Genomic DNA, 24,191 nt, shown 5'->3' on the forward strand with positions numbered 1-24,191 from the left:
TATTTAGTCGATCAACACAATTATTTTTGCTAGCTAAGATAACTCCCCCCGTCATATGCTTTGTCGAGGACTAATTCACGTCGAAGTAAATGACCCAACTGCCAAGATATGATAATAGGTGCAATTGAGATATCGATGTTACTTTTTGGAACCTTCTGCCACACTTGCGTTTTTGAAAAGCTCTATGGAGAGTGCTTCAAGGATAAGACTTAACCAACAAACTAGTTCATATCTGGAGTCTGACGCATATGTTTTATTATATATATGTATTCCATAAGCCAAATCCTCCAACAGTGATTGAAATTGTTAATGTCTTCCGAATGGAGCAGCCAAATTCTACAGACTGAACACACATCCAATTTGTTTTATGTTGGGGAAGTTTCAAAAATATACATCACATTTACTGCTGGAGCATACCAAGAAGTACCACAAACATTAATAAAGCAAGTGTACGTTCAATATAAGAACCATCCAAGTCAATAATTGCTATACATATTGAAAAAGAGAGACATCTTACAAACAAAAATCAATCGATAAAGTTGCTCTCTGCCCCCCCCCCCCTCCAACCCCACCACTCCCCTTCTCGGAGATCCACGATAAGTTACATTTTGCAGCCTGGAGAGCCTCACCAGGAATGAGTTGCCTTTGTCACACCAAAAGTCACAGCAATTAAAGCAAGCATGGCCTGATTATCAAAAAGATAAACATAGTCAGAGGCTGACATTGTCACAGCAAAGATATCGAGAAAAAATAAAGTAATGGAGTGACAATGCTGATACTTTGCTTCCATTCAGTACTGCAGAAATCAGTAAACCAATGAGTGCATAGCTACAATTGCTTCGGGCAGTAATAACAAGCACTCATCTATCCATGAACTTATCTACCCCCCTATTTGTTTCCTTCCCCTCCTCCATCCCCATCTACCTCCAAATCCAAACAAAAGAGGGAAGGCGTAAAGTATCTTTGTAGCAGATAAATGAGCATACATCAACTCCTCGTATATTATTCCTTCGTATATTTTTCCTTCTTAAAACTCAAGCTAGGCATTACTAAATAGAGCTTTTAACCTGTAAATAGTAAAGATATGCTTGACTAATTGCATAGTTTTTGGCCAATATTGTCCCTTATCGATGAGGTTAGATCTATTTTTGTCCCTTAAATATAACCCTGAGCATCTTTAATCCCTCAAGTTTGCTAAACTAGAGCACTTTTAGTCTCATTAACAGAATTCGTTTAAAACTTAACGGTGCTATCCATGTGCTATTCATGTGACACTGAAAAAGAATAAAACTAGCAGTAAAGAAAAGGCCATTCCCTATTTCACCAAAAAAGAAAAGTCATTGCCGATCACCAAATAGTAAAGAACATAAGTAGTAGGTAAGAGGAGGAGGCTGGGTAGTTGACGGCATCAACTTGACGCAGAATCTCGAGCCTTATCAGCAACTTCTTTCAATTTCTCCAATGCAGGGAGAGTTTCCTCTTTCAAATCGGACTTGTCTCGTTGACAAAGCTCTGTACACCTAAGTGCTAGCATTGCTAATTTTTTTGTCTCTTCTAATGGCCATTTACCACCCTATGGACCTAGTACCTTAGTTAGACTATCCTAATTGATTGCTATTTCAACAATGTAGAGAAGTTACATTGCTGCCTTTTGCCGTTAACAACTACAAGGAGAGTTGGAGAACCATCCCAAGCGCATAAATGTCAGATTTTGGAGAGATCAATTCGTTATTTGGTTCTTAGGGTCCATGTAGCAAAGTGTTCCCAAAGGACCTGTATCTTTGTAAATAGTGGATAATGCAGGGTAATTCCCATGGTTTAGATCACGAGGAGTCAGAAGTATTTAGCAAAGTTTTCCCATGGTTGATAGGCCAGACCAATTTGACTATAAAAAATTACGATCAAGCAATATGTATGCTGGCTTTAGATCATGAGGACCCAGAATTGGAGAAAAACTGAGAATGACCTTTTTTAGTGATGGATTTATCTGTCAAGTTTTAAATGGATTATGTTAGTGAGACTAAAAGTGCTCTAGTTTAGCAAACTTGAGGGATTAAAGATGCTCAGAGTTATATTTAAGGGACAAAAATGGACCTACCCTCATAGATAAGGGACAATTTTGGCCAAAAACTCGCTAACTGCAACCATAAAACAGATTACTAAAGTATTCAGCAGAGCAACAAAGTGTACAAGAGTACCAGTGCAGGACTGCTTATTTGCTTACATGGAAGGCTTTTAAGCGTCACCTAAGAATTCAGACCAATTTAAAATTGGAGGAACTAAACTGCACATTACTTGGATTCAAATCCACGATCAGAATAAGACTGAACAAGATAAGCAGAAGACCTCTTTAAAGGAACTAGCCCGAGCTTTGCTGAATACCAGTCGGCACTAGAAGGAAATGTTACATAATAAATATGTAAAGCCAAAAGCTCATGCAAGAGTTAGATTAGGACTTTGACAGCACCGAAAATAAAGGTTATTGTTGAATAGTAATTTTTAAGACATGCTTCCTTGGAGGCAGAAAGGAACAGTGATTTGATGATTCGGCTAAATCTAGCAGATTGAAAACATGTCGACATGAAAAGGGCTAAAAGCAATTGGGCCAAAAAAGAGGTGCTTAAAAGTGGTTGGTTTTACAATTGGTTACACAAATTTAATCCACTTCTCAACCTAGTCTAATAGCTCAATCCTTCTAATGTTCCTCTAATATATGCTCATAGAAATCCAAGCTATAATATACATTTATGCCTTCTCTAGAATAAGGTAAATAGCAATAGAAAAGGGATATCTAAGTCAAATGAGGTAAAATCCATGGTAAGCACTTACATGGTGTAATAAATATAGTTATCCAATATGAAGTCCACATATACTGGACGTACAAGAGTGTTTATTCTTTTTCCAAATTTATAGCTGCCAAAACCAAATTTTATTACTCCCTCTGTTCCATTCTTCATAAAAAAAAATAAAAAAATACACCCTCTATTCCATTTTATACAACTGCAGATACTCCTTTATCCAACTTCAACCAAATATTCCAAACGCCTACTATGCTATGGCTGCCACTACACATTGTTCATCCCCAAATGGGAGGACTTACTAGACCAACAAAGGAGATAAGGCAGCTTCAATTGTTCTTTTTCCCTTTCTTCTCTTGGTAACCATATTCCATATCCTTTTCTCTTCATAATCATATTCTTCCTTTTCTCTTTGTCAGACTACAGAATTTTGGTAAAATATCACGGAGAGTTATGGTACAAGTTAAAGAAAAGCCAGTTTTAAGATCACCCATTATGCCAGTGCATAGAATGGTACTTGTGACATGTTTAGACCAGTAATAGAAGTGTGAGGTAAACATAGCTATGCTTGGAGAAAACAAAGCATATAAAGCATCTGCACATTTTTTTTTTGTGTGTGTGTGAGAGAGAGAAACTTACCCCCAATGTGCATGCTATAAGTCCAGGCTTCTCTCTGTAATCAATCCGCACACACAGAAGAAGAAAAGCTCCAATATACCAAGGAACGGTACCAAGAAAGAAACCAGAGATGAACCTTGCAAACAAAGTCACCAAAATATTAGAAAGTAAGCCAGCATTGAAATCTTTAGAGCCCGTTTGGCTTGGCTGATTTAGAATAGTTGATAAGCATTAGGTGCTAAAAAACACTTTTAAGTGCTGAAGCTGATTTAAAAAATAAACAGTTACGCGTTTGGATAAAAGTGCTGAAATTAATAATAAGCAGCTGAAGAACTGGGTATACGAAAAGTTCTGTTTTAAAAAGAAGTATTTTAGGGATAGAATAGTACATATTTTGGTCAAACCTAAAGTACTTATAAGCTGAAATTTGATAAGTTGGGGGAGACCAACTTATGGCTTTTGGCTTATTTTTAGCTTATAAGCACTTAACTTATAAACACTTTTACTTTTACCAAACACGTAGATAAGCCAAAAAGTGCTTATAAGCCAGTTTGACCAGCTTATAAGCTTAGCCAAACACCCTCTTAGTCAATCTTACATGAATCATAAAATTGAGTTTATGAAAATCTGGTCATAGAAACACCAGAAAAAGGCAAAGCCCTTAGCAACCATCACATCAGGTTTTTGATATTGCTGTTCCGGCTTATTGATAGCATTGGTCTCGGCCCTCGCTGGGCAAGTTCACTCTTTCTGCTGCTGTTCCGGGGAAAGAATAATTTTGTGTGCCTACATTGTTTCCCCAACATCTAACCTACCCATCTTTATTTTTAAAAAATATTTAAGACTCTGAATACGATAATGGGAAAGCTCTAAATAATAAGAAAAGCTGAGCAGGATTCCATGTATCACTTTTTATCAATCTAACCACGATATATAACGAAAACTAAAAAATGAGCCCAAGAGAAAGTACAACAATAGGAACTTACAAGAACCAGCCAATCCCCATGCCACAGCAAGGAAGCCGGTACTCCCTTACAGGTCTACCTTCGGCAACAGCATAACCTAAACCATAGTGAAGCAACATATTAAACATGGTACATAACATCTAACATTAAAATAATTTTTGAACAGCAAATATCTGTTGTTCAGCCCAGTTAGAACAATAAGATTTAGAAAGCATTTTCTATATTGCAATTCCCGAGATTTTCAGAGACAAGATATGTAACTAGTTTAACATTCTTTCACGTGTAAGTTAACCATGACATTTCAACTCCACTTTTACAACTTCTGATTGCTTCAAGAAAGTTGGCAATCACACATATAAAATCTAAAGTCAGAATCCATTGATTAAGGATTCAACAAGCTTTAAATAGGAATTTTTACCTCACATAGCAAAGGTTAACACCTTATTTATTTTAAATAAATACCATTTAAAAAAATTATATTCTATAGATACCTTTTAAGGTTTATAGCAAAATATTTAATTTTGGTTACCTCCTAGCTCTAAGCCACTAAATACGCTAATCAGTTACACTATTTTCTTTCTCTCTCTACTTTGATACATCCCATTCTCTTCCCCCATCCCATTAAAATTTCCGATCTCCTCCTCCTTCCACCGATTTTCTTTCTATCCCTTCCCACTTTCCCCTCCCTTTATACGCTAATCAACTTTTTTTCATTCTTTTTTGCTTTGTCTTCTTCTGGAATTGAACTGCAGTACAGGAGTTGGCGGCGGCTTATGACATTGCAGCAATAAAATTCCATGGACTAAATGCAATAACTAACTTTGAAATAAACCGATACGACGTAAAAAGCATACTAGAGAGCAGTATATTACCTATTGGAGGTGCATCAAAACGTCTCAAAGATGCAGAACAAGCTGATCTAATTGCTCTAGATTGTCAAAGAGTTAGTCAAGAAACCATTGGATCTCATTTCACAAATGGAACAATAATATATTTCAATGTAATTTCAGCGTATTACGTTGTATTTTCATGATTTTCATTGTATTCATTTTCTTTTTTTTTCATTGTAATTCAATGTATCTCGCTGTATTCCATGTATTTTATTGTATTCTCTATTTTTTTTTTTATTGTATTTCAATGTATCCCGCTATATTCCATGTATTTCATCGTATTCACTATCTCGCTATATGTCATGAATTTATTCATAAATTTTTTTTAATTAATATAATTATGTTTTCAGATGTATTATATAATTTCTCTGAATATTTCTATGCTTTTGGGGTATTTTTTGGTCGAGAATCTTTTTTATAACTGAAAATACAAATTTTGTGTGTTATAATTGAGTTTGTTGAGTTATATTAGGAGTCTATTATATTAATTGATTCACTTTCCATTTTAAAAATAGTGTAATCCCCTATTTCACGCCATGAATACAGTCGAATACAATAATCTGTCCAGCTGTAATCCCATGTTTCACTCCATGAATACAGTCGAATACACTCGAATACAACAACTGATTAGCTGGACTTCTCTGATTCACGCCTATTTTTGCTACTGTATTCATGAATATAATAGCTTAAATACATCAAATACATCTTATAACCACATAAAAGGTATCTATAACCTGTAATATAGCAAATGGTATCTATAAATGGCTAATTACTACTAAAAGATAGTGTTTTATGAAAATTTCTCCTTTAAATATGCTAAGAAGGAAAATCGAAATAGCATGATTGAAGGAAAAAGAAGCCTTTCAACAGTTAATATCAATCAATCCTTCCATGATCACTCCTATTACTAACAAAAAACTAACAGAGAAACTCAGAGAACCCGATTGCGAAATTCCTTTCACTACATCCTCCAATACAACATGATCACTCTCCACCACTAGATGTTCAACCGGATATAAAACTTAAATCCACAAATCTGCAGATTTGTCGAGACTACAAATATAAATACTTAAAAACAAGGAGTTAATCAACCTACAAAGTTATAGATGAATTTACAGATGAAATTATGCACAAAATACTGACTTTTTTATAATTGAAAGTATCTGCATCCTATCACAATAAACCTGTGTTACAAAGATACAAAAATTGAGAATAATATTGCTGGTATCAACATTAATGTTTCACACTAGACCCTTTAATAGAATTGGCTAGTTCGGCAATCAGTATTCTGAATATTCATCAAGCATCACACTGAGATTTTATTCCATTAAATGTTCAAAACAGAGAAACTAACAGAATTATCAACAAACATAAAAGAAAAAATTATGGAAGCACCAGTAGATAGATGAAAGTGTGGAAAAACACACCGGGAACAGTTTGATAACCATGAGGATAGTAATGAGGAGGAGCGCCGGAGGCACCAGGCGGAGGAATGGGCTGAGGAAAACCAAACACCGGCTGAGACTGTGGAGGAGGAGGAGGCGGATGATTGGCCACTCCTTGAAACGTACCGTAGTAATAGTTTGGCGGCAACGGTTCGCCGGTGGCCGGAGAGGCCCTGTTTTTCCCGCCTTCTTCACTCATCCTTTCCACCGAGATAGAGATCGAGCAACGGGTTAGGGTTTCGGGATCAAAGCGAAGTCGTATTATTGCTGACGCCAATTGATAGAATCAGATCGTCGTGCCGGTGTGATCGGCGATTTTGCGGTCTTCGATTTGTGGTGCGCTGACGGTTCGCTGATATATATTCCAGCTTGGCTTAGCTGGTAAGTTTCACGCCAACGCGTGGATATAAAAATTTGTCTTGTACAAGTTTATATTTATCAAATTTACGATTGCTGTTATTCTCATCTAACCCAGGTTGTTCACACGTGATGAGGTTTGTACCTGACTAAAATATAATCAACTGAGACAATTTATTTAGTAACACTGTCATTATATTAATTTGTAAGGTTAACACGAGATTTGGTTGATCAATGACTTAGGCTTTACATTATACTCAGCTCCATTCTAAAATTTATGTGAACCTGTTTGATTGGGCATAATTTTTTTTTTAAAAAAAAAGACCTTTTGAATTTGTTGGTCTAAACAAGTCAAAAAAGATCCAGATTATTTGTGTGGTCATAAAAATTTTCCATTAAGGATAAAATTGAAAGTTTAAGCCAAATTATTTTCAAATTTAGAAAGGGACAAAAAAAATAGCTTCAAATAAATTTAAACATATGGAATTTTTTTTGTTTCATTTTACATGACACGACTTTCTTTTTAATCTGATAAACACCTTTCTCTATTTCAAAACTATCTTAGTTTTAGTGAATGACATGACATCTATATGCCCACAACATATTGAGGGATGGTTTGGTATAAGGTATAAGAAGGTATAGTGTTGATATACAAATTAATACCACCTTAATATTTTGTTTGGTTAGCAAACCTGGTATAAATTTTCTGGGAATTAAAATTAGTACCGGGATAACTTATGCCTTGTAGAGGTTGGGATAATTAGTGTCGGGATAACTTATACTTTCTTCTTAGAAATTATGCAATTGTCATTTAATACAACATACCAAACAATGGATAAAAAACAATATCAGAATTATTAATCCTAACATAACTAATCCTAGCATAACTTATCCCGGCATAAGCCGTATTCAAACCAAACGACCCCTAAGTGAACTTTTGGTATGTTATATACATTTTAGTTTATACATCAAAAGTATTATTTTCTTTCTTAAAACACTTTCTATTTAAAAAAGCAATTTAAGTCGCACCAGAGTCCACATATGCAAAGAATTATAAACCAAAAGGAACATTCAAGTCGCACCACAGCCCACATTTGGAAAGAATTATGAATCAAAAAGAAAATTACTTATGGGAAGGAACAAAAATTGAGTGAAGACACTCACGTGGAACACACTGAAAGACCTAATGAAGCAAAAAAGATAACTTGAGCATATTAGACGCAAACATAAACCCACCATTGCTTACTCAAGCACAAGTTGATCAGTGCAAAATAGTTGACAATCTGATACAAAGTAGCTAATGCTGTAATATGAACATGAGAGGGACCAAGAACTACACACATTGCTAGTATTTCCTAACTAAAAGTATGTCAAAAAGTTTTTCATGCCATCTCCGATGTTAGCAAAAAGGGGCAGCCAAAATGTCTTTTATGCAATCCTATATAGCCAAGTCAAGCTTCTGAGGGTCAAGTGGTAGTGAACTTTATATTCATGCCAGCCCTACATTATCAAGAAAAATAATGTCAGTAAGTTTCTTCGAATATATAATCTTATCAAGTCAACATTATATTGATTTGAGAGAGAAATCCCGCACACTAGTTCAATATCAAAAATACTCCAAAGATATACAAAGACAAAAATGTTCCACTAAACGTACTAGCAAAGATTTAAAAGATAATGTATCCAGAAATTCTAAATGTCCAATGCATAATGCTAATTTGCTAGTAATACATAAACCTAATACTTTCAAGAGAATCAAAATTATATTTCAAACAGAAGCACCTCTGCTATGCCATGCACCAAATAGCTTAGAATATTATGTCTAGAATAAGATCCCAAAGTAACTACAAGTCAATTCATTTATTAAAGACTGCAAGACACAAGTCAACCAAGGAGGAAAGACGAGGACGGGATAGCAAGACTACGAAGTTTATAAGCAATTGGAACACAATACTGGAAATTCAAGGTGAGAAGGCCGAAAGATTGCAACTTGAAGGAGCAAATAATTAAATGAAAAGAAGATTCTTTCATATGAAGAGAGGACCTCTTACACTAGCTGTCAAACTTAAGCTATATCTTTGAGCTATCAAAAGCAAAGATATGGATGTGTCGCACTACATTAAGAGAGTGCACACTCGTCCAATATGGATTAGCAATGACACAAGTAGCCAAGCCTTCCATTGATAATAAGCTTTAGTTTATCAACACTAACATCTATAAGACTAACATCTGTACTTGCATATTCAATTATAAAAGTTCATGGATCAGGAATGAAGAATTTTTTGGAAAACACTCACCAAAAACAAGAAAAAGAGCACCAGAAACAGAAAGCGCAAAACCTCTGGCTCGATTGACTAGATAGGTAACAGAACTGTTGCAATCACCAATAGGACATGGTTTTATTAGTTTTTTCTTTTCTTTTGAAGACTTGGTTCTGTTAGTTAGAGCGATCCAGCAATCCAAATGCATTATTTCAGTAAAACTATGTTTTTCTGCTCTTTCTTACAAGTAATTGGTATAATGCTTATGGAACAAACTATCTCAGAGTTTTACAGTGTCAACAAATAGAAATTTATATCTGCAGATAGATATATAACTTCAAGGATCTAGCAATCATATTACTATGTCTATTGACCTAGTTGTCTCTTCATAATGAAGTCATTGGATATAGACCTCAACACAACTGATGCTCCAACAAGCAAACAAAACGAAAGCTGAAAAGTTTCTCTGATCATTTAAATGTTTCGGTTGACAAAAAGGAAGATCTTGTATTGTCAGAAAATAAATGGGGTGAACAGGAAGTTGAGATCTTCTGGAAACACTCTCGACACGACACGCACGATGCATCTTTGAAGCCAAGCCTACATCTTTTCAAACAATTCCCACTATGAAAGACATGAAAGGAAGAAAATAGTTTTCAAGTGGGACTCGAAAAGGAAGCATTTTAGCTCTTCTTTCATACTTCTATGTGCACATGTAAGCCACCCTAAAAGAAAGTTTCTCTTATTTTGAGTTGCAATATCATGTGGCATCTCTATTTATTCCCCTTATTTCCGCCAATTTCAACTAGTAATCCAGAAGTTGTTTGGCTGAGTAACCATAGAAGTGGACTGGGAAAATAAGAGAAGTGCATACAGTGAGAGACATTTATATTGTGACTGATTCCACACCACAAAGCTATTTACAAAAATACACTTTCTTAGATGGGAGATGAAAAGAAAACTTGTTAGTTGGCCATATTTGCTTTCCAGAACCACAGCAGCAACTGAAAAACATCTCCACTAATTGCGTAGAGTTAAGTAAAAACGATCACAGAGTTAGTTCACGTAGTAAACTAATGCATCACAGATTCACAGTCAATCTGCTTTGTTTCACCAAGTGCCCATAACATACACATAAGCACATAAGGATAAGAACAAAGCAAAAGTGCAACATCTCAAAGTGGGATCAGACGTGACAATCAACACAAAGCAAGCACATAGTAACTAATTAAGATATAATTGAAAAGACAAAAGTTGATCACCGTGCTAATTTATCTCGAGCAGCTTGCTTCTTAACTGGTCGCATCCCTTCAATCAGAACTAAGCTCTCTGAATAGTTGGAAATCATGAACGAACCGCTATTAGCATTATCGATGCACAATTTTGCCTTAACAGAATTAGTCACCGGATCAAAGAGGAACAACACGCCATTCTCATCCTCAGCAACAATGTTACCATTCCTCAAACAGCCAATAATTCTGTCGAACCCGAATAACATTTCAACATTGCATTTCTTGCTCCAACCATCTTCATCATCCATTACCCAAATATCAACATTACATTTGTCTGTTTTATCCCACATTAATATACCAAGAGAATCCTCCAAATTCACAAGATACCCCTGAATCCCCAGTCTCACTCCAGGCATAGGTAACTTGTCAAATATTTTCTTGCTCACATCAAAACACACCAATACCTCACGTGACCCATGCGCATCCGAAAGAAGAGCAGTCCAATAAGGCACCCCTTTAATAATCAGATTGCAAGAAAGCCCAAGAACTCGAAACCCCATCTCATTTGGCACCCTCTTCCAGCTGAAACTCTTGGTTGAAAACATTTCCACTTCATCCGCAATCATAGTTTCTGGTCCGAAACTCTGAATACTCAAGACCAAGAAGTCATTCTTTTGTGAATCGTACGCCAATCCGATGGAAACACAAGATTGCGTTCCAATAATGGGTTTGCTTTTCGAAAGCGGCACATTCCTAGACTGCCTCATAGCTGGGTTCCAAAGAATAATGGCATCACCCAAAGGTGTCTGACAAAGGCACACAATGCCATTGCAAGAACCCACAACCACCATATTTTGCAAGAAAAAAGGGAAAGGGTTATCAAGTTCCACAACTGATGATGACTCGGGGGACATGTTGATTAGTGAGAGTAGATGATCAGAGGACTCGGGATGGCGAGTGTGTAAAAGAATGGGTGAAGAACCGGTACTGGGCTGCAAAGAAGAGGAATGGAGGAAATGGGCGTCAATGAAGTTGGGTTTGGTAATGAGTTTTCGCCATGGCTTGCAAACGCACCTGAATTGTAAAAGGGTCTTCACTGGGAGACGAGAAAGGATATCAATGATGATTTCTCTTAGTAAAATGCAGTTGCATGTTGCGTCTGGAGCTCTGTTTTTTGTTTTCTTGGATTTACCTTTCTTCTTCCCCTTTCCTTTGCCTTTAGACGGCGGCATTTTAGCTGGGAAGTGGCCGGAGGTTGAAGATGAAGAAAGGCCTTTGTGATCGACACGAAGAACTGAGGATTTGGACAGAGAAGAGAGGAAAACGGTTTTAGAGGGTTTTGGATATAAGGTGAAAACTGAAAAGCAATTGTGTATATATACTTACCCGTTCAGATTAATGATTGTTTAACAACGGAATAGTCCTCTTTTCCTACTTATTTGGCACCATCTTGTCTTAAATAATTTTTGTAATAACGACGATATAGTCTTAATTAGAGTACATGCATTTTACTTTTAAATGATTTAATTTAGTAGAAATTAAATGGATAATAATTTATTTTGTTTAAATAAACTTAAGATATGAGTATTTAAAAATTTATTCTATTTTCAAATATATACTCTATTGCTATCATTACTGTACGAAGAAAATATTAAATCCAAAATCTAAAAGAAAAAAAATACACACACACATATATATATATAATTTTTAAATAGTTTTATTGGTAACAAATACTTACATTTTATTAGTAAGCTTTTATCGTTTATGTACAAACTTTTCTTTCCCTTTATTATTTTCAGGACTTCATGAAATTTAGTCTGTCTTTTAGACTTTTGAATTTCTAGGCTATTCTAAGCAAGATTATGTTGGCATATTACCCATAAACAAAAATCATGTATTAAGCACATTATCTGATATGTACTTAATTACTTCATTAATCCCAATTTAAAAAATGAAAAAGAAGAAAATATCTCTTTTCATGGTACTAAGTTTTCCTTCATTATTATTACTTTTAGAGCCTACAACTCTTTTTTTTTTTCAAAAAATAAAAAAATTCTCCTCGTATTGTCCTAGCAGATAAAAGCCTGACTAATAGGAGTATTGGATTATGTTGTCACTGAAAGAAAAAAAAAATGAGAAAACAAAAGCATAATTTATACAAGAACAAAAGATGCAAAAAAGGAGATTCGGTTTCTATTCCTAATAACTTTTCTTATTGTTATTTGTGTGTAGAAAATATTGTAACGACCCGACTGGTCGTTTTGCTTTCTAGAAACTCGTTCTCTTAAATAAGACTCCTCGTACTTGTTTTAACTGATTTATGACTTGCGGGGATGGTTGGTTCGGAATTTGGAAGAGTTTGGGTTGAAATCGGAACACTTGGTTCCTTAAGGTTGGCTTAAAAGGTCAAGTTTGACTTCGGTCAACATTTTGAGTAAACGACCTTGGAATCCGGATTTGACGGTTCCAATAGGTTCGTATGATGATTTTGGACTTGGGCGTATATCCGGATCAGGTTTTGGATGACACGGGAGCGTTTTACCGCATAATAGTGAAAGTTGGTTTTTGAAGATTTTAGAAGTTCTTTAAATTTGATTTGGAGCGGATTTTGTGATATCGAGGTCCGAACGGAATTCCAAAATCGAGAATATTTCCGCAATGTCATTTAAGACTTACACGTAAAATTTGGTGTCAATCCGAGTAGTATAAGTGTGTTTCGTCGCATTGGAAGTAAATTTAAGAACTTGAAGTTCATAAATTTGAATCAAATTGTAGAGTGTGATTCCTAGTATACTTACACGTTCAGATTAATGGTTGTTTAACAATGGAATAGTCCTCTTTTCCTACTTATTTGGCACCATCTCGTCTTAAATAATTTTTGTAATAAGGACGATATCGTCTTAATTAGAGTACTTGCATTTTACTTTTAAATGATTTAATTTAGTAGAAATTTATATTTAAATTAAATGAATAATAATTATTTAGTTTAAATAAACTTAAGATAGGAGTATTTAAAATATGAAAAATATTTTTTAACGTACTAATTTTTATACTAAATAATCTATTCTCTAGAATACATGAATCACAAATTTATAAAAACTCTAGCTGATCAATTTTCCAAAGCAAAAAATGAGATATCGCTCTATAATCCTCTGAGGATTAAATTATTCCTTAAAAGTACTTGTGTAGATAAAATTCTTATATTTGATTTTCTCCTTTATTTGAGAAATTAATTTCAGCTAAAAACTTGCTACTTTGGATATTAATAAATCAGCTGGGTGAAAGCAAAATGAAAGGACCAAAGATTTTCCTTAGCTCCTTAATCACTCAAGTTAATTCCACAAGGATTCAAATTTAATCGTAAAAGTTTAAAATCATTGGTCTAGCTTTAATGCATGTTTTTTGGTGGACCAAAATAGCTTTTTTAATGTTAGAATTCACAAGAAAAGAATATAACTGGAAATAATATACATATGGATGAAGACTTGTATAAACAAACTAAATCGTGCTAATATGAATGTATGAAGGATGTCCCTTCCATTTTTTTTTTTTTAATTTAGCTTCATTGTTTTCTTTAGAAGACTCCCTGCCATATTATCAGCTAAGTTACCTTTGCTTTAACTTATCGATTTTGATATCAATCACACGTGTAATATTTTGTTGGCTTTTGATCCATTCAAATTTATTCTATTTTCAAATATAATATTCTTTATACTCTATTGCTATCACTACTGTACGAAGAAAATATTAAATCCAAAATCTAAAAGAAAAAAAACATATACACACACGCGCACGTACGTACACACACACACACATATATATATATATATATATTAATATTTTTTGCCACTAACTTGGAGTTCCCTTTTTTATTTTTGGTAATTAATTGAGATAGTTTCTAAAGTAAAAAAGAATTATTCAAGATAATAACTTAAATAACTTGTGCATGTCGAAATAGTTATTGTTTATATATGAACATTATTATACATCATAATACACAAAGATTATTGAAAAAAGGCCATATAAGTGCCTGAGGAAGGTTTCAATGCATAATTAAAGCTAAATCCTGAATGAGAATAAACTTTCAAGACTATATTACAAATAATCGATTATTCATAGAACGAGGTTGTTTTTTGTAGATGGCTCTAGAAGAACTGAAAAGATATTCCTATATCGTACATTATTTGTAAATATTAGATCAAGAGGCATGATAATATTAGCAACGTCAATGAAATGGTGTAGAGGGTCGTACGACTCACTTTAGATTCGACATACCTCTTGAAATAATTGAAACGCCCATAACAAATATGTCAAAGCATAGTGGTGGTGCTAAATTGATAAGGAAATAAAAGTTGATAATATGGGATGAAGTGCACATGGCGTGGTGTTAGACGGTCAGAATAATTTACAAGAGCTTTAGAGATATAGTGGATGTTGATAAATCGTTTGGTGAAAAAGCAATAGTTTTTGGAGGTAATTTCCGTCAAGTACTACCAATAGTTTAAAATTCCGCAAGAGAGACTATAAGTATTGGCTTGGTTAAATCATACTTATGACCTCAAATGATAAAGATTCGGGTAATAAGAAATATGAGAGTAAATCTAAATCAAGTATTCTGTGATTTCTTGATTTATGTCGGAAGCGGAAAGAAGTGTATCTAATATAAAAGATGATTTGGTCGTTCCTTAGGAATACTTTGTTGTCAAGCCCAATGGTTATAGTAGTAGTGAAAATTCCTTAATAAGGAAAATATTTTCGTCACTAAATAAAATAGAAAGGTGTGCAAAGTACATCAAGGAAAGAGCTATCTTAGCCAGCAGAAATAAATATGTTGATCAACTAAATGAGATGTTGATTATCAAGTTCCCTGATTAAAGCCAAACGTTCTCAATACCAAATGGCCTTTCACCATAGATATTCGTTGTGAAATTCATTATTTTATATGTTAAATGAGATCAAAAAAACAAAATGAGCAAAAAAATTATATATGTCAGTGTCGTGTATGCATAGAACAAACAAAGTCATATTTGATCTTCCATTGGACATATGCTGATTTTGAAGAAAAATACACCCATTATACTACTAAGAAACTTATATCCGTCAAGTATCTTATGTAATACAGTGATGGTATATAGAGGTTTTGATAATAATATCATACATGCAAAAATCATGATGGATTGATGTGCTTCCAAGCATATGTTTATCCCCACAATTAAACTTTCACCTAACTTCTTAAAATTTATCAAAAAATAATTTTCAGTACGCTTGTGTTTTGCAATAATAATACACAAGGTCAAACAATTCCAAATGATGGATTGTATTTGCTGCAACATGCTTTCTAGCACGAGCCATAATATATTGCACTTTCAAGAGAAATACCAATAACAATAAGAGTTTTGGGTTGTGATGGAGCAACCAACCAGTCATAAGAGAAAAACTACAAAAAATGTTGTTTATAAAGAAGTCGTAGGTAAGATATGATCATGTTGTATATTTCTAAACTATACGTACATAGTAATATTATCTAACTTGACTAAATTGATCATTTTTATATTCAGATGATATTCTATCAATTTTAATTCAAGTGGTACGCCAAATATTGGTTTTCAAAATTTAAATAATTGCTGCATTTTTACATGTCAATTGCTCTATATATTGTTTTTTTCTTCATGTATATATATAATTTTTGTGAAGAATAAATTTTTTATTTCTTTATATATATAATTGACAAAACCCTTATATGTCATTATTAACGTGCAACACACGTTTATAGAAACTAGTCTATATTATTATAAAAGTACGAATTTTAAACACTAAATGTTGAACGATTGAAATATTCCCGAAATATTAACTGGCTAAAAATTTACGTGCAACGCACGTTTATAGAAACTAATTATTATAAAAGCACGAATGTTTCACGCTAAATATTGAACGACAAAAAATTCTTAAAATATTAATCGACTATTATGCCCTTACAAGGCTAAATTCATTCAAAGCGATAATCCATATTGGATAGAATTATAAATTTAGTTTCACAAAATATTTCGAACTCTGAACTCAACTAAACTTCTGCCTACCTGAATTTGGGTCATTTCCCTATGAATTTGAAACCTTTCCCAGTTCAGTTGCAACTGTTTCCACTCTAATTTCTCCGCTTCTCTTTCTTTGACTATCAAAACTTGTATAACCTATTAACTTTTATTTTATTTAATATAATTTTAATTTTGAATTATTGGTAGGTAGTTTTGTAAAATTTCTGTGATCATGCATTATTTGATTCGTAATAATTGTGTGGTGACTTTTTGTATACTTTATTTATGTTCTATGTAATTGAGTTAAAAATTTAGCATTTTAATGTATAATTTTTCTTATTATTATAAAAGCACAATATTAAAAACAGTTGATCGGCAAAAATATCCTCAAAATTTAATTGACTTTTATATCCTTCGAAAGATAAATTATTTCTTCACAAAATAATTTCATGTTGGATAAAATTATAATGTGTGAAACTTTGCCTAATATGAATTTAATTACATAGACTTCTAATCTTAATCGAGTTCCGATATTCAGCTATTTGGGATATCATGTCTTACCTATAATTGAAAATTCTACAAGCATACCAACTCTACAAGTATGAAAGCGATTTTAATAACTCTTACCTATATTCTTATAAGTAGAAGTCTTATTTAATATTATAGTTAAAGAAAATCAAAGTACTCCTATTACTTATGGGGTTAGCATGAAAAGGTTGGCGACTGCACGATTCATAGGTCTAAACGAGTAGAATGGTAAAAAAAAAAAAATTATGTTCCTGAGTAAATCATAGTGCTCGAGTCTCTTCAAGTAAGAGAATGTGAGGCAGACATAAAGATTGACATCGAATACAGCTTGAAATGGTAAGAAAAACGGATATGTTATATTTAAAAGTAAACAAAAAACTTAGAAGGAAAAAAAGAGAGGACCTAGATTTGAGGAAGAAACCAATATAGGTTCCATGCTAAGGACAAAGACCTGTTTAAATAAGCACCTTTGATAATGTTTTTACTTCCAAGTACTTCCTTCTTTATTGAATGAATGTTGGCTTGGTTTTTGTTCTGAATTACTCATTTTTTCAATTGACTGTAGATAACTTTAAACTTACATGACTATTTTACTATATATTGGCAATATATATCCCTATAGATGTATGTCGCAGTTACGTGCAGAGTTCTAGAAGTGATAATTATTTGTCAAAAGACAACACACAAGACATATTAGCATAACAAAAGTATTGCTTTTAATTTTAATTTGTCTATGAAGTATAACATTTGTATTTAATTATTTATTCTTTTGAATCGATGCAAAAATATTGATAGGCTTTTATACATATGAGTATAGTTTTTTTCTCCTTTTGTCTTTTAATGTCTTTGAGTTTTTTCGATAATGTGATGTTATTTATTACAACTGAGTTTATCTTAATCTTATTGTAGTTAAATTGCTCTATAAAAACTCTAGAGGTTATAATACGTATATGTAATTACTCGATTTATTGTATAAATTGAGGTGAATTGTTTAAATGACTTACGACCATATCTTTCAAAAATTGTTTCTTTTGGTTCAAAAATTTGTTTAAAAATTGAAAAACATAGTAGATAATAAAATTTTATTTTAAAAAACAAATAATGGACTGAAGATACTTCAAACTTATTAAAAAAAAAACATAACTTCGAACAAACTTATTTCTCGTATATAATTTAATTTTTGGCTCCTCTATGTAAATAATTAACTGAAGATTTACATAGTTCTAGTAAAATAATAAAATGACTTTTGCAGTCTCTGTCTCGACCCGAAAACAACTAGTACATTCGCTTCCCCTATTGTCTATTGTGTCTGCAGTAACAAGGCAGTCACGTGTCCATTTTCCTAAAAGTAATTTTAAGAACTACATAAGGCTCCTTAAAAAGGATTACTCCTCTATTTAAAGCACGTATACTTTGTTTTCGTAAAAGTAGTAGTGCTTGCCTGCTTGGTCATTTATTTTCTGACAAACTCTTTTGAAAATAAGATAATTAATAAACTTTTATTGATAATTTCATCCAAATGACCAAAGAAGGCTCCTATTTATAAGAAAGACCAAGTAACTTATCTTGGTCGTCAAGTAATAAATCTTGGTGACCAAGTAACTAGACTAGCTCATGACTAACTAACTTGGTCCTAAGTAATTTCATAATATATGGCCATTCACTCTTAATATTATTTATAACACCAAATATTTGTGTTCTGTAAAGCAAGTATTATAAAGGAGTCCATAATAACAACAGCTAAAATCACTATGGTTCTAAATACCAACACTTACTTCTCCTTCAAGTATAATTTCTTTTAATTAGTAACATACAATATTTAGCTCTATATCTCCGAAAAATGTGGCATGAGAATTGGAATTTTGAAATTTTACTATTCTTAACCAAATGTTTCGAGTTCAAATCCTGAAATGAAGAACTTCTTTGTTGGGTGCGCTATACTCCCTTAATGGAACTACCTCGCACAAATCTAATTCTAAATACCAGATGGTTAAACAAAAAAATATACTATCTTTGATGATTCTTGCCTGGAAGTAAGAGGGTGGTGGAGATTTAAGATAAAAGAAGAATATACTATATAATTAACCAAACACGAACTTGTAGACCCAATGTTACTTCCGAACATTGTCAAGAGGACAAATTAACAGTATATTATATTTGGCTGTCCATACAGTTTTTTTTCTTTTCTTTTTTGGGGTAAATAAAAAAGGACTGGAGTATTGCTGAAATTGTAATAAGACTGGAGAAAAAAGATAAGGACGTTCGTTCGCATACTGGCAAAAAAGAACAAAAATTTTGTGATAACATCAATGACAAGCTTTACAGAACCTTCTAACTGTTAAAATGTTGCGTGTAACAGGGGTTTTTCATGACTCAGAGACGTATAGTTTAACCATAGTCAAAAAATTATGAACCAAAAAAAGAAAATTTTGAGGGAAGGAACAAGGATTGATTGAAGAAATCAGTCAATAGGGAAAATGCAGAAAGATGAGAAAACACTCATAGGGAACACGCTGAAAGATGTTATGAAGCAGATGCAAGAAAAGCAAACACGAACCCACTGTTGCTTAATCAAGTACTAGTTGATCAGCGCAATGTGCAATAGATACTAGTTGACAATCTGATCAACAAAGTAATGGAGATGAATTATACTGTTTAATATAAAAATGAGAGGGACCAGGAACTACATACATTGCTAGTATTTCCTAACTAAAAGGATGTCAGAAAGTTTTTCATGTCATCTCCGATGTTAGCAAAAAAAAGGGGCAGCCAAAATGTCATTCATGCAATACTAGTAGCAAAGGCAGCCTGCTGAGGGTTCTTAGTGGTAAAGACCTTCATATTTATGCCAGCCCTGCATTATCAAGAAAAGGAATGTCAGTAATCTTCTCTGAGTTTATCTTTTCTTATCAAGTTAAAATTATATTGATTTGAGAGAGAAATCCCGCATACAAGGTATATACAACAGGTAGAGCATCTTACAACAAAGCATGCTTCCCACCAAATAGCATCCATTCATCAGCACTAGTTAAATATCAAAATTACTCCAAAGATAGACAGAGACAAAAATGTTCCACTAAACTATACTACCAAAGATTTTTCTACTCTTTCAAATGCTCTCCTATTTCTGTTTTTATGTAGTGTCCACATTAACACCAATGGAAGTCCTTCGCATGCTCTCATTGTCCTTCTGAATTTCCATACTAGTAGCTGTTGAAATATAAGCTAAGCTCTTGATGAGATATCACAAGGCACAAAGAGAATGGAAGATGGAGATAAAGAACTCTCTTGATACTATTTAACTACTTCACTATTACATAACAACATCAACTAAGGGGTTTTATAGGTGCCAAAGTGGACCACTGGATTCACATCTACTAAATACTTTTCTTGGTCACCTTGAAACATAAAAATGAACCTATGTCATACTAAAAGATAATGTACCTGGAAATTGTAAGCATCCCATTGGTAATGCTAATACATAAACCTAAAACTTAATTTCTAGAAAATCAAAATCATATTTCCAACAGAAGCACCTCTGTTACAGTCCATGCCGCTACTTATTTCTACTCCGAACATGCTCCTCAAACCATGCACCAAATAACTAGGAATGTTATGTCTAGAATAAGATCTGAAAGTTATGACAAGTGAATTCATTTATTGAAGATTGCAAGACACAAGTCAACCAAGGAGCTTATAAGCTATGGGAAAACGAAGCTGGAAATTCAAGCTGAGAAAGCCCAAAGAGAACAACTTGAATTAGAAAATAATTAAATGAAAAGGAGATTGTTTCATATGAATAGAGGACTTCTTATGCTGACTGTCAACTGAAGCTATATCTTGGAGCATTGAAAAGTTAAGATATGGATGTCTCATACTCCACCAGTAGCTAAGCCTTTCATTGAACATAAGCTTTAGTTCATCAACATTAATATCTATCATACTAACATCCATACTTGAATATACAAGTATAAAGTTCATAAATGAGGAAATGAGGATTTTTTTTAAAACACTTAACCTAAAACAAGAAAAAGAACATTTGAAAACGCAACAGCTCTGCAATTAACTAAAAAGGTAACAGAATTGTTGCAAATCCCTGACAGGACATGATTCTATTAGTTTTCTTTTGAAGCCTTGGTTCTGTTAATTAGTGCAATCCGGCAATCCAAATGCATTATTTCAGAGAAACTATGTTTTCCTGCTCTTTCTTACACGTACATAATGGTTAGAATGCTTATGGAACCAGATGCCTCAGAGTCCTATAGCATCAGTAAATAGAAAATTTTATATCAGCATATAGATATAAAACTTCAAGGATCTAGCAATCATATTACTACGTCTATTGACCTAATTGTCTCTTCATAATGAAATCATTGGTTATTGACCTCAACACAACTGATGCTCCAACAAGAAAATACTACAAAAGCTGAAATGTTTCTCTGATCATTTAAAATGTTTCTACTGACAAAAGGGAAGATTTTATATTGTTAGAAAATAAATGGGGTGAACAGGGAAGTTGGGAGGATCTTCTGGAAACACTCTCGACACACACGATGCATCTTTGAAGCCAAGCCTACTTCTTTTTCAAACAATGCCCACCATGCAAGACATGAAAGGGAGAAAATAGCTTCAACCCACTTCCATATAACAAAGAAAAGGAAGCACATTTATTCTAGATAAAGAAAGAAGACATAGAATTATCTTTACACAAGCACTTGTATAAAGGTAACACCAAAAATATGGGGACATAAAGAGAGTAGCTTTTTCCAGATATTCATGATGCTTCAAACGAATAGCTGCAAATACCGTCTCCTCTTACTACTCATTCTGTCACAGGAATCAAAACTGTGAGAAATTTTCAATAACAAGAAGATAAGCACACACAGTTGTGTGAAAAAAATGACCTAATCGTGGATTTCTTGTTTTCCGTTACTCTTTTCTTAGTATTTACACTTTCCATAATGGATCCAAATTCAAGCTGAAAAGCTAAAGAGGCCAAGAGAGGAAATATAGTTCTCTTAATCTGTTTTTCTTTTGCATGATAGTAAGTTCGTCTGCAACATCAATAGAACTCTTCGAAACCAATGCAATTGAAAGAGGCTAAATGGAAACCAAGGCAGGGCAAAAGTGACACTTCATGACATATTTGAATTATAATATAAGCTAATCTTATGTAAAAGAAAAGTTATCTGGGGAAATAAGAGAATTGCATGCAGTGACAGAAATTCATGTTGTAACTGATTTCACACCATGAAATTACTACAAGAGCACAATTTATCAGATGGAAGACAGAAAGAAAAACTTCTTAGTTGGACATAAGAGCTTTCCAAAACCACAGCAGCAACTCATAAGCATCTCCACTAATTGCATAGAATAAAGTAAATAAATCATAGAGTAAGTTCACACAGTAAATTAACCCATCATAGGTTCACAGTCGGTTAAACATATGCACATGATAAGAACGAAACAAAGGACAACATCTCAAATAGGAAGTAACTTAAAATATAGACAAAAGTTGATCACCGTACTTTAGGAGGTATTCGCGTGCTAATTTGTCTTCAGCAGCTTCCTTCTTAACTGGTAGCATCCCTCCAATCAGAACTAGGCTCTCTGAATAGTCAAAAATCACATACGAGCCCTTCTTAGCATTCTCAATGCTGAATTTTGCCTTTACTGAACTAGTCACTGGATCAAACAACAGCACCCCGTTTTCATCCTCGACTACAATGTCACCATTCCTCAAACAGCCCAATGTTCTGTCAAAACCAAATGTTATTCCAACGTTGCATTTCTTGCTCCAACCATCTTCATCATCCATTACCCAAACATTAACATTATATTTGTCTGTTTTCTCCCATATTAACATACCAAGAGAATCCTCTAAATTCACAAGATACCCCTTAGTCCCCACTCTTATTCCCGGCGTAGGTAACTTGTCAAATACTTTCTTACTCACATCAAAATACACCAACACCTCACGAGATCCATGCGCATCCTCTACTATGGCTCTCCAATAAGGTACCCCTTTAATGATCACATTGCAAATAAGCCCAAGAACACGAAAGCCCACCTCATTTTTCAGCTTCTTCCAGCTGAAACTCTTAGTCGAACACATTTCCACTTCATCCGGAGCTCTAGTTTCAGCTGGTCTGAAACACAAGAGACTCAAGATCAAGAAATCATTCTCTTGAGAATCATAAGCCAACCCTACGGAAACACAAGAGTGAATTCCCATAAGGGGTTTGGTCTTTGAAAGCTTTATCGTCCTATACTGCCTCATAGCTGGGTTCCAAAGAGTAATCATCTCACCCCAAGGTGGCTGAGAAAGGCATACAATGCCATTGCAACAACCCACAACCAACATATCCTGAAAGTAGGAAGGAAAAGGGCTATCCAGTTCCACAACTGGTGATGATTCAGGGTGCGGGTCAAATAGCGAGAGGACATGATCAAAGGACTTGAAATGGCGAGTATGTATAAAAATGGGTGAAGTACAGGGGACACTCGGCAAAGAAGAGGAATGGCGGAAATGGGTGGCTATGAAGTTGGGTTTGGAAATGAGCTTCTGCCATGGCTTGCAAACACACCTGAATCGTAAAAGGGTCTTCACAGGGAGACGAGAAAGGATATTGGAGATGATTTCTCTAGGGAAAATGCAGCTGGATGTTGGGTCTGAAAGTGTATTTTTTGTTTTCTTGGAGCTCCCTTTCCCTTTTCCTTTCTTTTTCCCATTTCCTTTGCCTTTAGAGGGCGGCATTTTAGCTGGGTAGTAGCTGGAGATTGAAGATGAAGAAAAGCCTTTGTGATCGACACGGAGAACCGGTAAAGAAGAGGGGAAAAGGGCTCTGCTTATAACAAGGCGAAAAAGAATTTGTGGATATTATAAGGGCATCTCCAAATTTGGTGTTTTTTCGCTCCAATGAAATACCAAGTCTTAAGCTATTATAGTGTATGAATAGTATTGCACCATCGCACCAAATTTAATTTATTATTATTTTATTTATCTTTTTATTTTTTTGGACTTTTAATTTATTATATATTATGTATATAATTAATTTTTATATT

General features: G+C 33.9%; 3 protein-coding genes across 4 annotated transcripts; all 3 read right to left on the reverse strand.

Moving 5' to 3' along the window:
* Positions 1-334: 334 nt before the first annotated feature.
* Positions 335-7,124, reverse strand: LOC104245851 (large ribosomal subunit protein eL20z-like). Its single transcript, XM_070167888.1, has 4 exons — positions 6,699-7,124; positions 4,403-4,478; positions 3,438-3,552; positions 335-685 (listed from the first exon to the last, which is right to left on the reverse strand). The coding sequence occupies exons 1-4, from the start codon at positions 6,913-6,915 to the stop codon at positions 626-628; spliced, it is 468 nt and encodes a 155-aa protein (XP_070023989.1). The 5' UTR covers positions 6,916-7,124; the 3' UTR covers positions 335-625.
* Positions 7,125-8,298: 1,174 nt separating this feature from the next.
* On the reverse strand, positions 8,299-11,887 carry LOC104245847 (F-box/kelch-repeat protein At3g23880-like). Its single transcript, XM_009801545.2, has 2 exons — positions 10,597-11,887; positions 8,299-8,573 (listed from the first exon to the last, which is right to left on the reverse strand). The coding sequence occupies exons 1-2, from the start codon at positions 11,796-11,798 to the stop codon at positions 8,540-8,542; spliced, it is 1,236 nt and encodes a 411-aa protein (XP_009799847.1). The 5' UTR covers positions 11,799-11,887; the 3' UTR covers positions 8,299-8,539.
* A 7,825-nt stretch (positions 11,888-19,712) lies between these two features.
* LOC104245846 (putative F-box protein At1g32420) lies at positions 19,713-23,979 on the reverse strand. Of its 2 annotated transcripts, none has more exons than XM_009801542.2 (2): positions 22,655-23,979; positions 19,713-19,980 (listed from the first exon to the last, which is right to left on the reverse strand). In XM_009801542.2, exons 1-2 carry the CDS (start codon positions 23,881-23,883, stop codon positions 19,908-19,910), a joined length of 1,302 nt encoding a protein of 433 aa, XP_009799844.1. In that variant the 5' UTR covers positions 23,884-23,979; the 3' UTR covers positions 19,713-19,907. The 2 variants fall into 2 exon arrangements, with proteins under 2 accessions (XP_009799844.1, XP_009799846.1); XM_009801544.2 differs by lacking the exon at positions 19,713-19,980 and adding an exon at positions 21,484-21,953.
* Between the last annotated feature and the right edge of the window lie 212 nt (positions 23,980-24,191).

The sequence above is a fragment of the Nicotiana sylvestris genome, chromosome 2 (assembly GCF_000393655.2).
Source record: "Nicotiana sylvestris chromosome 2, ASM39365v2, whole genome shotgun sequence".
Taxonomy (NCBI): Eukaryota; Viridiplantae; Streptophyta; class Magnoliopsida; order Solanales; family Solanaceae; genus Nicotiana; species Nicotiana sylvestris.

Excerpts from the sequence above, each read along its gene's own strand:
- LOC104245851 (XM_070167888.1), bottom strand. The coding sequence starts at position 6,915 with ATGAGTGAAGAAGGCGGGAAAAACAGGGCCTCTCCGGCCACCGGCGAA. Across the intron at positions 4,479-6,698 it reads TGGTTATCAAACTGTTCCCG|GTTATGCTGTTGCCGAAGGT; the intron begins GTGTGTTTTTCC and ends ACTATGGTTTAG. Across the intron at positions 3,553-4,402 it reads ATGGGGATTGGCTGGTTCTT|GTTCATCTCTGGTTTCTTTC; the intron begins GTAAGTTCCTAT and ends TTTGTTTGCAAG.
- LOC104245846 (XM_009801542.2), bottom strand. The coding sequence starts at position 23,883 with ATGCCGCCCTCTAAAGGCAAAGGAAATGGGAAAAAGAAAGGAAAAGGG. Across the intron at positions 19,981-22,654 it reads GCACGCGAATACCTCCTAAA|GGCTGGCATAAATATGAAGG; the intron begins GTACGGTGATCA and ends TTGATAATGCAG.
- LOC104245847 (XM_009801545.2), bottom strand. The coding sequence starts at position 11,798 with ATGCCGCCGTCTAAAGGCAAAGGAAAGGGGAAGAAGAAAGGTAAATCC. Across the intron at positions 8,574-10,596 it reads GCTCGAGATAAATTAGCACG|GGCTGGCATGAATATAAAGT; the intron begins GTGATCAACTTT and ends TTGATAATGTAG.